At 40.7% G+C, this 17,342-nt stretch overlaps 1 protein-coding gene across 1 annotated transcript in view; it reads right to left on the reverse strand.

Moving 5' to 3' along the window:
- Nucleotides 1-17,342, reverse strand: part of hephl1a (hephaestin-like 1a) — a 77,736-nt gene that overhangs the window by 35,719 nt on the left and 24,675 nt on the right. The window contains exons 4-6 of the mRNA XM_055195567.2: nt 14,293-14,484; nt 13,799-14,053; nt 12,506-12,674 (exon numbers count right to left, since the gene is read on the reverse strand). Of these exons, the coding sequence (XP_055051542.2) occupies nt 12,506-12,674; nt 13,799-14,053; nt 14,293-14,484 (616 nt within the window). The remainder of the gene's footprint in view (nt 1-12,505; nt 12,675-13,798; nt 14,054-14,292; nt 14,485-17,342) is intronic.

A 17,342-nucleotide genomic window follows, 5' to 3' on the forward strand; every position in this document is an offset into this window, starting at 1 on the left:
TATGCTTGGTGTGCATAAAAATGCACATTATTTTAAAGATCTACAGTATTTGTATCTTTAGTTATTACATTTTTCTTGAAATGTAAAAAACATATTTATGGTGTCTGCATGTCTGAAGGAACATAATATAATTATGTGATGGTATGCCCTTGAAATTTTGTTGTAATGACTTACAACTTATTTTGCCTGTGATCCCAGAGAATATTGTTAGTGTCCAGCAGACAATAATTGACAACTCAATTTCAAGTTGGCTTCAGACTTACAGTATAATGTGCTTATACCTCAGGCTTCTCTTCAACTGATCCTCACCCTGAAACCATTCATAAAACTCTGTTTATCTATCAACACCTAACACTACACTGTAAAAAAATTCTGTAGAAATGACAGTATTACTGTCAGCTGTTTGTCATTAACTTACTGTAGATTTAAATGTATGTTATTTACTGGCAACAGTTTGTTCAAAGTTAAATGAACATTAAACAATAACAAGTCTTATTATTTACAGAATAAAACTATAAAATAACAGCCTCATGCAAAGCATTCTGGGAACCAAAATATGAAGGAAACAACAGAAAAAGTTATTTTATAGTTTTATTCTGTAAAAACATCCGTAACCGAGGCGTTCCCTTTCAGTCGGTCACTACGACGTCACGTCGTGACCGACAAATTGGAAATCCCTACCAAAACGCCACTAGGGGCTGACCTCTTCCAGTGTCTGCAAAAAGCCCTCCGATTCCACTTAAGGATATGGAGAAATAGGATTAAGGCAGAAGGCCGGGCACTAGATGTTCCTTTAAACCCACAGAAGTGCCAGCGACTGGGAAGCGCCCTATCTGAGTGGGATAGGAACGCTGCGGAAGCCACAGCCCCTCTTAAGGGCTAATGGTGGACGAAAAAATATATTAGTTGATAAAGGACAGCCGTGGCTGTGCAAGCAAAGCAGTGCTCTGCTAAGGGAAACATGGGCTGGTAGGATTAACCCCACGGAAAAATACTCACAAAGGAACCCGGTGGGACGCAATGTGGGGCCCGAGCCAGACACGTAGGTTCGCGAGGATACAGCTAGTGAAAGGCTGACAGCCAATGCTCCGCAACATGGGCGGCCAAGGTAGCGGAGGAAGAACAATTCAAACCATTACGCATTTTTGTTCTGAAGGCCTTCCATACTGACACTGCTATGGAGCATCAGTCGGAGGCTGCAAGCTGACTTGCGAGTCTGCTCTCCGTGCCCTCCCTGGAGAGGAAAGAACACGAGAGGATACAGGCTCGATACAAACACTGTAAAATCTAATGAATGTATTAGGTGTCGCCCAACCAGCAGCTCTGCAGATGTCTGTTAGCGAGGAACCACGAGCTTGAGCCCAAGATGAGGCAACACACCGTGTGGAGTGCGCTCTCAAATTAAAGGGGCAAGGAATACCCTGCAGATTATAAGCCAGGGCGATAGTATCAACTATCCAATGAGACATCCTCTGCTTAGTGACAGCTTTCCCTTTCTGCTGACCACCATAACAGACAAAGAGCTGGTCTGAGGTCCTGAGGGTTTGCGTGCGATCCACGTAGAGTCGCAGTGCGCATACGGGGCACAACAAAGCCATGGCTCCTCCGGGGGCAGCGCTTGCAAGCTCACCACCTGATCTCTGAAGGGAGTGGTGGGAACTTTGGGCATGTAGCCTGGTCTGTGTCTCAGTGTTGTTCTGAGGAAGTTGTTCTTGTCTGCGTCCGTCATGTCAGCCAGACACAGCCAAAGGTGGCGATCTTGAACCACTGTGGTGGACATCGCACGACTGAAGGTCGCGGCCTCCCTCGTAAATCTCTAAAGCCTTCGCTTGGTGAACCTGCAGCAATGTTATTGCGTGCAGGGCTGAAGCCGCCTCTCCGCATGCCAGATGGGCAGCGCCCGTAACCGGACAACTGTCTACAAAGACGGGAGGGAAGGTTTGGGTGGTCCCTCCAGGAGGCAGCGGTGGCCGGACGCAGCTGCATCGCAAACCCCCGCTCCACCGAAGGGGTCCCCGCCCTTAGTGGCTCTGTTGGTGATGGAGGTGAGGGGTGAAAGCTGAACAGCCGCAGACGGCCGCAAATCACGTCAGCTCTTCGTGCCGTTGGGAAAGAAAGGCATAGGAGGAGAGGACCGAGAGGCCCGAGCAGCTCCGAAGTACCAATCATGCAGGCGGGACGGTTTGGGCGGACGGGGGTTAACCCCTTCAACTCTACCGTTTCCGCTGCTCGAGCGGGCACGGCCACTATCTCCGGGACGACTCCGCCTCGGAGGGAAAATTGGGCACCCCTCTGATGCTGCAGAAGTGATGGGACCAGAAGAAGGCCGGTAGGTGGAGGACGCATCCTCCGTCCTACTCAGCATAGTGATGCGAAGAGCGTCCTGTGAGCGCTTGACAACCGCACCATGGCGGGGTCAGCACTGCAAAGGCGCGGACATCGTTCCCGTAGAAACGACAGTCGTCTCCCCAATCCAAGAGGGTTATGCTCTCACAGAGAGAGCAAAAACTCTCTACGAATGCAGCCCCGGAGTGCTCGATGACCAAGCACGAAGACAGTGCTCGTGACTGTCACTGGAGCCCTTATACTTCTCACATCCAAGATCGCACGGATGAAAAGCTATCCTGAAAAGGACGCTAATCTCCGAATATACGAGAGAGTGGCTGTTTTTAAAAAGACACAGAGCTCTCACGTATCACTCTTTTAGGGAAATCACTCTTTAGGTGCTCAGCTGATAATGCGCACAGGGAGAGGCAACGCACACACTAAACTCAAAACAAAAAAGATGCAGAGCAGTGGAATACTGCGAGCGTCCGCTGTGTTAGTACTGCTTGTCAATCAACTCAGCAACCGTTCCCAGAAGAGCAAGTAGCTTCTCAGTAGGAGATAATGCTGGCTTTCGAAGCGAAAAAGCTAATTTCCATATTTGCACCTGCTGCTTATATAGGCACCTGGTGGGGCGGCACCAGCATTATGCAAATATCTCAATGCCAAGTTCATTGGCGTTTTAGTAGTACTCAAAGCAGATTGGTCTCTCTAAGCGAGTTCCCAATTCGTCGGTCACGACGTGACGTCGTAGTGACCGACTGAAAGGGAACAGCTGATCTGAGTTAGTTCAATCGACTCTGAGTAAGTTGACTCTGAGTTAAGCACGTGCACAGCCACAATGAAAAGCCATCATCAATGGAGCTCAGATATTATGATTTACCATGGCAACAGCATGTGACAAAGAGGTCTTTATCCTTTTTACTACTAAAACTGAAAGTGTTACTGCAAGTGTACAGCAACTTCGAGCATATATTTTAAAGAAAAAAGTTGTTGTTGGAAATTGCGACTCTAGTAAATGCGTTAATTTTTCATCACGGTTAAAATATCAGAAGTAAATAAACTGAGGATTGTACGTTATTATATTCATTTTCATGCAGATGCAATACAGTGGACAAAAAGAAGATGACAGCAGCTCAGCTAAAAATGAAATTAGGCAAAATACTTTGGCATATAAGGCTACGAACTTTACAAATGTTTGACATGAATAAAACAGAAATTCACCGAGCCGGGATTTGGATTCGAACTCGGATCACCAACATTAACACTGCGCACAGCACTAACCACTAGACCAGCGATAATGATAATGATGATGTGTTCATAAGAAATGTCAAGGTAACTTTTTAGATGTAAGAGCACCACAAAAGCTGATATAAGTCATGTAAGGATATTTATATTTCTAAAATGACTGCAAAAAAAAATAAAAAAATCAGCTAACACCAGTGATGGAGTACTCGAGTCCTGGACTCGGACTCGAGTCCGACTCGAGTCACTATTCTTTGGACTCGAGTCCGACTCGAGAATCCATTCTCTGGACTTGTGACTCGACTTGGACTCGCGGATTGATGACTCGTACTTGGACTCGGACTCGAGGATATATACAATCGGACTTGAGCATTCATCACTTTGTTTTTGACTAAATATGTTATAAAAAATTATATAAGGTGTTACACTTTTCCTCCTGTTTCGTGCCCAAGACCGGTCGCGATCTCCCTTCACAGACACTGCTACCTCTCGCTCTCTTTGCTTGACAACACACTCACTGACGTCACTCACTTTTACGCTCGTGCAATGCATGATGCATGATTCGCGGGTTAAATGTTCACATTTGTAAAATGCAGAAAGACGTGCCCCGGATCGTGAAGTTCGCCTACGCAAATTTTGCTTCTGGAAAGAGTAATGCTGGAAAGAGCAGCGCTAAATGTTGTGTGTGTAGGTAAAAGACTGGGACAACCTCAAACTTTAACAGACACCTGTCACGGATGCACCCAGAAAAGTAAGTAAAATGCTTTCCATTGCCTAACGTTAGCTTTTTTTTAAAATATTACTGACTAATGCATATATAACAAACAGAAGAAGCTAGGGTTAATGTATGTCTGGTTCAGATTACAGCATTTTTTGTCTGTTGATAACTTAAAAAGAGTAACTAAACCCTAATCCAAGTTTATTTAGTTACTGATCTGTAAGAATGATGGTTTATTAGTGCTGTTCATTGATTTTGATGTACGTTTGGATATAAAGTGTTTCAATACTACAATATATGGTGTAAAAACGTCTGAGTGCTGCCCTCTTCAGGTTGAACGGTGGCTACTGCAGTTGAATTTTCCTATTTGATGTTGGGTCCAAAAAATGACTCCTACTATGGAAAATAAATTGTTTTTTTAAGAAAATCATTTCAGGATGTTTTCTTAATAGACTTCAATGCCAACTCAGTTGTTTGTTCTTATTTCCTCAAAAAACAAAATGCAGCATGATTACAAATTAAATTTGTAAATTTTCTACGCTAGTTCTCAATCACAAGTTTACAACAATGGAAGTACACACATGCTTTTGATGGCTTCGTAAAGTTACAAAGTGTGTTCCAAAGTGTATGTCAAATCAGTAAATAAACTCCCTTTGGAATCGTGACAGTGGTGTCATTTTTGTTTAATGTAGAACCTTTTTAATACATTTTATCAGTTTTTTGAAGGTCCCGAAGTGGAGACATGTAGGCACTCTCAGACTCGAATACAGGACTTGAGACTCGACTCGGACTCGAACACTGGGGACTTGAGACTCGACTCGGACTCGAACTCTGGTAATGGTGACTCGACTTGGACTCGACTCGGACTCTTCTTTGGTGACTCGGACTTGGACTCGGACTCGAACACTGGGACTCGAGACTCGACTCGGACTCGACAGTTGGTGACTCGACTACAACACTGGCTAACACACATGCAAATGGATGGGTCTCAAAATCCTCTTGCAACATAAATGGAAATTCCTAGAAATTAATGCAGCATCATCTATAAAAGCACTTAAAATTTTAGCTAGCCACTTGTTTTCACATATGTTACATGTGAACGGCCCCTACGCTAATATGATTTTGTTTTTCTCTCCCTGTCTCGTCCCTGGGTCCCATTGACCCTGAGGACAATGGGACAAACAGACCCAGTTCCGGTAGATGTGAAAGTCGGCACACCTCTGATCTACTGGTCGTCCTTCAATGTGATGCCCAGCTGATGCCTGACCAACGACCACCGGCAGGACCCGCTTAATATCCGCTTAATCTCCTTATCCGTTTATATGTGTGTATATACATGTATATCTCCCAAGGGTTTTTCCCTCCTAGGACTTTTATTTTTATTTCCTCGGCTAAACAACCCGGGGTTTTTGTTTTTTTTCTCCTAGGGGGTTTTTTACCCCGGGGAGGTAGCCTGCTTGGGCTTAACTTAGCTTCTTCTTTTAGACGTTACATTAGTAATATGCTCGCTCATAATGTCGCGTCATAGCCGCAGCACATATGACTGCTTATGCTATTGTGTATTATGTTATGCTATCTGTCGTTTTTCTGTGCTTTTACTGCTTCTATTAATGTAAAGCTGCTTTGAAACAATTGAGTATTGTGAAAAGCACTATATAAATAAAATTGAATTGAATTGAATGTTGGTGCGCACCGTGGTGCGGCCTCGGAGCGCACCAAAATACATTGTATCATTTTTCAGTTAGTGCGGTCCGTGTTCACATATTATTTTTTTTACTGCACTCGAAATGCCGCACCGTACACCACGTGACAACAGTCAGCGCTGTCATTGGTCTCTGATAGCTCTTACCGTCTCATAACCACCCCCACGTTTCCACGACAACCAGCCTGACAGAGAGAGCGCAGCTATCAAGATGTGGAGATAAACAATGCACGTCTTTGCGAAGTTTCTTTGCTTTAATGCGAAATTGTGCAGCTGTTCTATTAAAGCCTTTCTCATGAAGCCGTTTGTTAAAAAAGTCTGTAATGTCACTATTTGTGTGAGGAGGACAGCAATGCATTTATACAATCATCAGCTCAAACGTAAAGGAGACAGAGAATCTCTGCAACGGACCAGGATTGGCTTGTTTGTTGTTAACCCACAATATAACACCCGGCTCACGTCACAACTGAAGCCCAGTGGCTCAAACATGTGGAGAACTTCCTGTATTTGGTTCGGCCCGAGGTCCGGCAGTGTTCACACCACAGGTGGGTCGCACCAGAGTTCGGGGACAGCCGCTCCGAGACCACCTGTTTAGAGCGGTCTCGGAGCGGCCGTTTAGTGCGCACCCGAGTGCGGCTGTTGTGTTCACACTGACCCAAACGCAACGTACAAGCGACACGTCATTTGGGCCGACCTAAACAGTGTATATGTGAAAACACCCTTAGACAAGTGTAATTTATAAAATATATAAAGCACTAAGGTAAAATGATTTGCACAATTTGATTATAACTTAAAGACAGCTAAAAACATATTTTACAGTCTACGTAATAAAAATGTGCGCAATGAATGAATGTACTAAAGCAACTAACAAGATTAAACACAGCTACTCCTTTAAAAACAGGGAGGAGACTGCCAGAAACTCTGAGTTTACAGGATAAAACCTGGGGCCCGTTTCAGAAAGGTGGTTAAGTGAAAACTCTGAGTTTGTTAACCCTGAAATGAGGGAAACTCTGAGTTTTCTGTTTCAAAAAGGGAGGTAGGTTAAACCTTAGACAGCGGGGTAAGTCAAGCCTGTTTCAGAAGGAAAGGTAACTTATACTCAGAGCCTGTTTCCGGGGTAACTTACTCTGTGAACCTAACCTGGTCGGGAGCAGGTTTTATCCTGTAAACTCTGAGTTTCTTGTGGTCTCCTCCCCTTTTTTAAAGGAGTAGCTGTGTTTAATCTTGTTAGTTGCTTTAGTACATTCATTCATTGCACATATTTTTATTATGTACCAGTCGCGTAGCTATGGGTGGGCCTGGGTGGGCCTGGGTCCACCCACCTGTCAGCTAGGCCCACCCACCTGCCTATCCAGTAAAGCCTATTAGTTATCCTAAAGAGTAAATTATGTTGCATTTATCACTATACTTGACCTATAAAATAAATCTTTTTTTAAACTCTTGTTTGTTATTATAATAAGGAATAAGTTAATTTTGTAAATAGTAGTGCAATAAATAGCACATTTCGAACAGCCTCCTGGCCCCTCCTACACCCCACATCATAGAAATTAACACTCGGTTTAAAGGCTGACACGTAAGGAATAATGAAAGCTGCGCTGATTCATTGTCTTAGAATGAAGGTCACGAAGACCTTCGGTGAGAAGACTTTATTACAGCTTGATGGTGCACCCTTTAACATTACCTTTGAGGTTTCTGAACCTGAGATGTTGGTTCAGCAGCTAAAAAAAGAAAAGTCTTTGCAGATAACATTTGCGCCCATGAGCCTTCTGGTCTGAAAACGAGATGTGTTCAAGCGCATTGTTGGTGCTTTGCTATTTTGAGGCAAATAAAATAGACTAGCCTACGCCACTGACCAACTAAAACTTGCCAATGGAGAAATATTGCTTTTGTTATTTAATGAGCGCATACGCGCCTATAAACGGCAACGCGCATTTGCGCCTATAAACGGCAACGTGCATTTGCTTATCACATGGATGCGCAGCAGCACACAAACGTTTAAAATATGAAAAATCAAAGGATTAAAATGTTAAAATGTTTAAAAAGATTATTATTGAGTGTCTTGGACTGGACATAAATGAGGACCGATTATGAGACGTTAGAAGGCGTAAAAAGCTGCTGCACCTGTAGCCTGGTAAGTAATTAAATGTTTTGCTTTAAACTAATGCAAATATTGCATTTATTTAGAATTGTTTTAATTCTACCCCAAAGATTTATTATATATGATGACTTTGTACCTGTGGATATGATGAGATGAGAACCGTTTTTATGTTATGCTTACATTTCAAAACACCCACAGCGCTGTTCTAGTGCTGAAATTGCGTTTATAAATTATTTATTGTATAAATTATTTTGTTTAAAGTACAAACCTTTTCTTGCATATTTGTAAATTATTCTTTGAGATTACTGATCATGTAGGCTATCCATACATTTACAATAATTAAAAGCCTGCTATTTTTACTTCCATGACTGAAAGAAAACGACTTTTAAAGGTGGAATGAAATGAAGAATTTCGTTGCAAAACGAGAGAACTACGTTTTTAACATTTTTATCAAATTATTATTATGTTATCATGTTATTATTTTGTTTTATAGTGCTACTTAGCTGTATTTTTTAAGTTATGAAGGTTTAAATAAAAACAAACCAACCGCAGTTGAATTGATATTAATTGGAATGCACAACCAAAAAACGAGATTTCTTTTGCAACGAAACTTTTCAAATACCAACAAATTAAGCTACTATTTAAAGTATTTTTAAAGTAGGCCTAAAGCTTTTCTTGCATATTTGTAAACTATTCTTTGAGATAACACGGATCATCTGGGCTATCAATACATTTACAGCAATTAAAAGCCTGCTATTTTTACTTGAATGATCATGACTGAAAGAAAACGACTTTTAAAGGTTTTAATACCAAAGAATAACAATTTCATTACAAATAAAAACAACGCAATTTTTTAATATCAATCTTAAACTGGTGGTCTTCTTCCTCTGCTCAGTTTTTTAGTTTACAAATTCTGCCAAAATATGGAATCGGGATGGCGCAAGCGCAACTGGCTTGTAAAGGAGATGAGACTCTTATTGGTTTATTGCACATTGCGCTTAGATTGTTAAAATAGGGCCCATACAGGCTTTTGTTCTTATTAAACGGTGATATATTGAAACTGGTGTAGTTGTGTGTTTGTATATTTTGATAATAGATGCCTTTTTGGTTAAGGCCCACCTGATTTTCTCTGGGCCCACCCACATTGTGAATCCTGGCTACGCTAGTGTTATGTACACTGTAAAATATGTTTTTAGCTGTCTTTAAGTTATAATTAAATTCCCAGTGCAAACCATTTTAACTTACTACTTTATATTTTTATATATTACACTAAACTTTCAACTAAAAAATTAAAACAGTAAATTGAAAAGCTAAATTGTAAAGCTAATTAATATGATATACTTAGGTGCATAGATCGTCTTAGTGACTAAAATGTAATGTACTTTTATAGAAAATCCTGCAGATGATGATGTTGCATTAATTTGTAGAAAGTTAGATTTATGTCGTGAGAGGATTTTGAGACCCCAAGTGTTTTTTTGTCATATCCACTTACGTTTATGTGAGCGAAATTATTATTTTTTGCAGTCATTTTAGATATATAAATATCCTTATATGACTAATATCAGTCTGTGTGGTGCTCTTACATCTAAACAGTTGCCTTTACATTTCTTATGAATACACTCATCATTACTGCTGGTCTAGTGGGTAGTGCTGTGTGCAGTGGTTAGGGCAGACGTATTGTCGGCGATCGGAGTTCGAATCCCGGTTTGGCGAATTTCTGTTTTATTCACGACAAACATTTGTAAAGTTCGTAGCCTTATATGACAAAGTATTATGCTTAATTTCATTTTTAGCTGAGCTGCTGTCATCTTTTTGTCCATGGGATTGCATCTGCATGTAAATGAATATAATAACGTACAGTCCTCAGTTTATTTACTTTGGATATTTTAACTGTGATGAAAAATTAAATGTACGCATTTACTAGAGTAGCAATTTCCAACAACAACTCTTTTCTTTAAAATATATGCTCGTAGTTGCTGTACACTTGCAGTAACACTTTCAGTTTTAAATGATTAAGACCTCTTTTTTACGTGCTGTTGCCATGGTAAATCGTAATATCTGAGCTCCATTGATGATGGCTTTTCATTGTGGCTGGGCACGCGCTTAACTCAGAGTCAACCTACTCAGAGTTGATTTAACTAATTCAGATCAGCTGTTCTCTAACCGAAAACTCAGAGTTTCCTATCTCAGAGTAAGTCAACTCAGAGTTCAAGTTTAAACTCAGAGTTGGTTGAACCTCCTTATTGAAACGGGCCCCTGTTTCCTTTTTGAAACGGAAAACTCAGAGTTTCCCTTATTTCAGGGTTAACAAACTCAGAGTTTTCACTTAGCCACCTTTCTGAAACGGGCCCCAGGTGAGAACAATCAGCACACATACAAACACAGAACACGGTATCCACCATGACAGTAAAACCTTTCATAGAAACTGCCAGTAAACAATAAAAACAATAATTGTTTAAAAACAACTAATATTATGCTGATAAAAATATGCTGATTTATTTATTCTGCTACTATATATTATTACAAAATTTGCGATTACATTACAGAATATATACGACATAATCTGCTTAGTTAATGTTTATAATAGTTTGTAATGAGTTTGCGCGTAGTTTTGTTATGTTTTAAATGAAAAACAAATACTTACTAAAAAGTAAGCAAATAATTTCATAAGTTCATGTCTCTACCTAACGTTAGTGTGTAAGAACCGATGTAATAATATTTAGTTTAATATGTTTATTATGTTTGTTCAAATAACTCACAATGTGTTGAATGAGAATGACACTGCTGTGTCAGACCGCGTGAAATAATGTGTTTTTTAAATGTGCCCTTCCTCTGTCGTTTTTATTGTTTTATACTGTTGTCTGAGGTCTACTACTCATGACGTATGCATGGTTTTTACATCCAAAAACATCAAAAGCAAGTAATAGGCCTTTTTGTACCCTGATTTTGAAGCTGGTTAGAGAAATGATCCGTTTTAATGGGCGGGCTGCATTGACGACTTGGAAGTAAACGCCCACTGCTATGATTGGATAACAGTTTTTCGTAGTCAAACTAACTTTCAATACTTATTTAATCTTATGTTTAATCAGTTTAATGTTAAGTGAGTGTCTTAAGACACAGTGTCTTTTTTTACACACACATATTTTATCATAAACCTATTTGACACACACATGCGTGTCTTTTATCGTAAACCCACACACACAAACACACACACGTGCACACACACGTGTCTTTTTTCGTAAACCCTTTCGATGAACGTGTAGCAGCGGGCGCACGCACAAACACACACACACGTGTCTTTTACATAAAACCTTTTGACGCGCGTGTAACGAACGCACAAACACACACATGTCTTTTATCACATTCGACGCGTGTGCATCATGAATTTGCGTGAATTGCGTTCCTCTGAAGAGAAGTTTCGGCCGCAACTGATAGTGACACATAGTACTTAAGTGTTTTACTCACACACACGCGTGTCTTTTATCATAAACCCTTTCAACGTTTGTGCAGCATAAATTCGCGTCCCTCGGAAGAGAAGTCACCGGCCGCCACAGTGACACATAGGACTAAAATGTTTTACTCACATAAGCTGCGCCATTCTGTCCGGATCCAATATTGATGGAGGAGCATTGCTTTTTAATCGCAATCTCTTTTCAAATCCAGCGTTCTTCTGAACATCCAAACATGTAGCAACTGTTATGATTCCCTCGTTTAATAGGAATGATGTCTCTCGACAAAAACAATGGCTCGAATACGGTACGGTTGACGTTTAGCCATCCTTGCTGTAACTTGTTATGAAAACTCACTGAATTACACGTATTATGTGGGCACGGTCTCAAGTTGGAGAGCTCATGAATAGTAATGACCTCGATCAATTCCACGTCACACTGATCAGCTTTTCTAACTGACCTGATTTCTCCACTTATTTCTTTTCAGTGGCTAGAGCTGACAGAGGAGGTGGAAGTTAATTTTCACATTCACAACACAACACATATGGACCTAACACATATCAAACAATACAAGTAAAAACGTTTTTATGTGGAAGGGTCTCTTTAAATCAAACAACAGTATTGTGGCAGACCCCAACAACAATCATATAAATCATATATAAACTTTTTGGGGGTCAAATTAGTGGCTCTAGGCGGAGTGCACAATGTTTGAAAGCCAATGTTGACATTTGAAATTGCCTAAACAAACACGCCCCTACCCCAATAGAATCTGGACCTTCTTTTGGTAGACCCACCCCACACATACGCAACCTGGCAAGGATGTCCGTTTGTAGACACGGCCCTTACTGCTGATTGGCTACAAGTGTGTTTTGGTAGTCACCTAACTCCCTTTTTCAAAGCTTTTTTCAAACATTTTGCACCCCGCCTTTAAGCAATGTTTGTACAAAACAAGTATCCAAAGTCTTTACCTGTCTGGATCAGTAAGTGATGTATTATTCATGTAGTTCCTGCCTGAAGGAGCGTAGTCCCAATACTCCTCCTCAGCAGCAATGTAGAAATGTCTCTCAGTGCCAGGGGTTTTTGCCGGAGAGTCTGTAGATCCAGAAGCCACGACTTCATAGAAACCCTGCATTCCCGCTGATCCAAAAAAAGACCATAAAACATAAAGAAATAGAGTGCATTAGACTGCCTGTTCTGTTAATACATGACATCATAGGGAACAGCGTACAGTCAGGCAACATTACTGACGCAATGTTCAACTTCAACTGCCAGTGAAGCAAGCAATGATATGTCTAGATTATTAATCTGCCTAAAGCAGAACAATGATCCTATTGATGTCCTATTTATGTGAAATTATACCTCTTGTACAGTGGGCTTCACTGTAATGTGGTGCTAAAGGCATAAAAAGGGATTAAAACACCAGGGCAATTGTGTTGACAATCCCATGAAAACCTTTCTGTTTGGAGACTGCTATGCCATTGGTGTATTCACTTAAACAGAATAAAGTTGATCTGACAGCCTCAACTGTCATGTACTCCAAATTGGGAATACCAGAGCACCAGAGCAAAGGGTGCAGTGCTTTTAAACATCCCTGAAAGAGTCTAGGTCAAACTCATAACAAAAACAGCTCCTTAACCTTTTTCAAAGAGGCCAAAGTAGTAGTGCTGTCTTTAGACAGGATTAGGGCTGTGCTGATTAATCGTGCAAATGCGCGTTTTCTCAATGAATGAATTTGAATGAATTACGGTGAAATGCCGCCACATCCAAAAGCCAGAGGGCGCTCTCGTGCAGAAACGCCATTTGTGCCACAGAAGAAGTAGCATACCAAACACTATTCCAGGAAATGTCTAAAGGAATATTTATATCGCTGTTCTTCAGATTGTTTCAGGTATTTTCATTATAATAAAAATATTTTGAATTATTGTGTTTGGCGAATGTTGCTTTTTTCAAACTCATAGTGATTTTAGATAAGGATTTCCTACTGATTACAAAGCCGTAGTACACGCACAAGCTGTGCATGAAACACAGAATCGGAGCCTTGCGATTCACTATCGATTTCAAGCAGGTCTTTTTAATGGGGAACACGATGTATCGGCATAGCCCTAGACAGGATGAAGTCAACATCTAAGCACTGTGGAAAAGTGATCACTGTTTTATTAGGGTAGCTGATTGGGCCTCAGAAAAATGAACTCTCAAGCAATCAAAAGCCGTAAATCAACATATAGTACCTGTTTATTATATACAGTTAACACAGTTTGTACCTTGTAAATGATTGTTAACTTGGCAATTTAACATCCATTTTCCTTCTGTCCTTGGAATCATTGTTGCAGTGACAAAAGTGGCAGGAAACAGACTGAGGACATCTGTGCGGTGCCCACGATCTAGGAGGGTGTGGCCATGGAAGTAGGCAGAATGAATGTCCACCTCATTGCCAATGCCGAAGAGATGCCAAGACACAGGCTTATCCACAAACACTTTTGGTGCGGGCAAATTACCATAAACATATCCGTTTATTGCTAATAGAAAGATAAGAACATGTTGTGGTAAGTAAAAAGCATATGTCAGTTTTACTACTTTATAAAAGGGAAACTGTACATTATATAAATACATTTAAAATATTAGACTTTAAACAATAATTCTGTCAATAATTTAATGCATGAAAATTGAATTTACTGAACAAAACATTTGCATGGAATTTTAGTTTTGAGGCAACTTTAGGTATTTCTGAAGTGAAGTAAAACATCCTGAGACTTACAGTGCATAAGGTTGGACTCTCTAAAATCCTCATCCCCATCATGTATGATTTCTTTAGTTTTATCTGGGTCAGAGCAGAATCTTTCTACATTCTCTTTCAAGTACCAGCTCAAATTCTCATCCACAACACTGAACATCAGAATGAAGTCTTCATCCACATCTAAGCGCTTATAGCTAGTAGAGTCCAAAATGCCTAAGAGACAGAAGGTGAAGAAGATATACTGAAAAAACAAATAGCTATTGAGTAAACGAGTTTTCTCTCTCTCTCTCTCTCTGTGTGTGTGTGTGTGTGTGTGTGTGTGTGTGTGTGTGTGTGTGTGTGTGTGTGTGTGTGTGTGTGTGTGTGTGTGTACCTGGTAATTATCACGTTGTGGGGACCAATTGTCCCCACAAAGATAGGAATACCAGTGTTTTTGTGACCTTGTGGGGACATTTAGATGTCCCTATGAGGAAACAAGCTTATAAGTCAAACAGAAAGATGCATATTGAAAATGTGAAGAAGTAGAAGGGTTTCTGTGATGGTTGGAGTTAGGGAATGGGGTAGGTTAGGGGAATAGAATATACAGTTTGTACAGTATAAAATGCATTACGCCTATGGAATGTCCCCACAAAACATGGAAACCAGAATGTGTGCGTGCGTGTGTGTGTGTGTCATGGACGTCGAAACCATTATATGTTCACATTTTAAGACCAAACGATATTTGACCCACTCACTTTTTCTGTAATTTATCACATATGTCTGTTCACTTGTCAGAGCCCCTAATTAAATCCATTTCACTAGAGGAATGCCCTAATAAATTAAACTCGGTTACGTGTTTCATCTACAGCCTTGACTTCCACGCTGCTCCTTTTTACTCTTTTAAAATGAAAATTGCACTCTAAATAATGCACTTATTGCCATCAACTTTAAGCACAAATAGTCAATACAATACCAGCGTGTTTCTAACACATATGCTCTTGAGTACATAATAATAATAATAATTAGTTACATTTATATGAATCTCCTCAACCACCACCCATGTGCAGCATCCACCTGGATGATGCGACGGCAGCCATATTGCGCCAAAACGCCCACCACACACCAGCTTATTAGTGGAGAGGAGACAGAGTGATATAGCCAATTAGTATGCGGGATGATTAGTAGGCCAATGGGCAAGTTTGACCAGGATGCTGGGGGAACCCCTACTCTTTTTTGAAGGACATCCTGGGATTTTTAATGACCACAGAGAGTCAGGACCTCGGTTTAACGTCTCATCCAAAGGACGGTGCTTTTGGATAGTATAGTGTCCCCATCACTACACTGGGGCGTTAGGACCCACACAGACCACAAGGTGAGCACCCCCTGCTGGTCTCACTAACACCACTACCAGCAGCAACCTGGTTTTCCCAGGTGGTCTCCCATCCAAGTACTGACCAGGCTCAGCCCTGCTTAGCTTCAGTGGGCAAGCTGTCTTGGGCTACAGGGTGATATGGTTGCTGGCTCCATATAGTTTGATCAAATATCAGCAGCTTCCATCTTGGGCAATGAAATTCAAAAGATGAAAGAGTAAAATATCGTCCCTGTCCGATGAAAATCACGTGTGTTCATTTTGCAGATTTTGTGATTTTTCGACAGATTGAATGTCCAGGTTTATTTCCGTATACAGTATGCGTCACATACCTAAATGGCCAATGAAAACTTGTGAAATCATGTCATCTGATTTTCACGTACCCGTTTGGTGTCAAAGCTGTCAATCACGCCGCATATCTTCCGCCTGTGAAGCATCTCGCCGGTCTCGTAAAGTTTCATCGAAGCTCAGCACTGGATATAGCCGAATAAACATGACAATGACATTCCTTCGTCGAGGTAAACGTTTCCCCCGGACGGCAGACGAACATCTAGGAGTGACTTAATTACGGTAGGACTGTGCAAACAAAGTATCTGTCTAGCATTGGTGTTATTTACGCTGGGGATGTCCCCACCACTTTTTGAAAGCATTTGGTTAAAATGTTCTGAAAAATCAAGCGATGCTTAAGACTGGTTTTGTGGTCTAGTGTCACATATGTTGCGTTGTATGCTTATGGTGTGTTTTCTTGTACATATGTAATGAAATTCCTTGTAATCATTGACTAAAAGCGCTGCTGTTTTTGTTGTGGTTTTCTTTTTCCTCCCATGAAACAATCTTCAGTCGTAGGTTTTGATTTCAAGAGATAGACTTTTATTTTTCGGACAAAATAAAAAGCCGAGCACGCCCTGGTGAATCCCCCCAGAACCAGAGTGTGGTCCAGGGAGGATCCTCCAAAATCAATCTGACCCTCTGAGCCATGACTTGGTAAATATATAGGTTTTTGTTCCCTCCCCTCATGTTTAAAACAATATAGGATTTGTAATATGAAGAACCACATGACATTCCTCAGACCAGTGTCTCCTTTCCATGACCTATTTGACCCTTGGCTATTCACTATACTAAACCCTTTGTGCCCTTTGACATGAAACATGAATACACACAGCTGGTTCTTAGATACACACAGATGGTTCTTAAACTCCTGATACACATACTGCATAGTTGGATTATAATGGTAAACTCATGATGCACATATTTGGATTAAAATAAACTACTTCATTTTCTACGGTATGGTGCTTTGGCACTGTTCGGTTGAGCTGGTGTTGTAGGGACTGTTACATGTTTGCAGTCGATATTGTTGAGGGTTTTATGCTGAGTATTTTTTTTGTTGTTGACTAGCCTACGCTATGCCCATTTTTGATGCGCCGTTATTCAATATTTTTCCTGTCCTGCAGTAATGTTTTTATCTGATCTTTTGTCCTTACCACTTTTCAACACAAACTGACGCCCCTGCTGTGTAGCATTACCATGTCAGTGTATTGATTCATTGTCCCTTCATAGTTTGCAAGAGACATTTAATAAATGTATAATTAATATTAAATAAAGTAAGCGTATTTAACTAAGACGTAGGCTATTTAATGAACTGAGTGTATTCATCTGTCAATACGAAACGCAACTTGGCCATTCTAATTAATGATCGGAAGAACGCGTATCGATCACAGTTACT

This window comes from Misgurnus anguillicaudatus, chromosome 24 (assembly GCF_027580225.2).
Source record: "Misgurnus anguillicaudatus chromosome 24, ASM2758022v2, whole genome shotgun sequence".
NCBI classification, from domain to species: domain Eukaryota; kingdom Metazoa; phylum Chordata; class Actinopteri; order Cypriniformes; family Cobitidae; genus Misgurnus; species Misgurnus anguillicaudatus.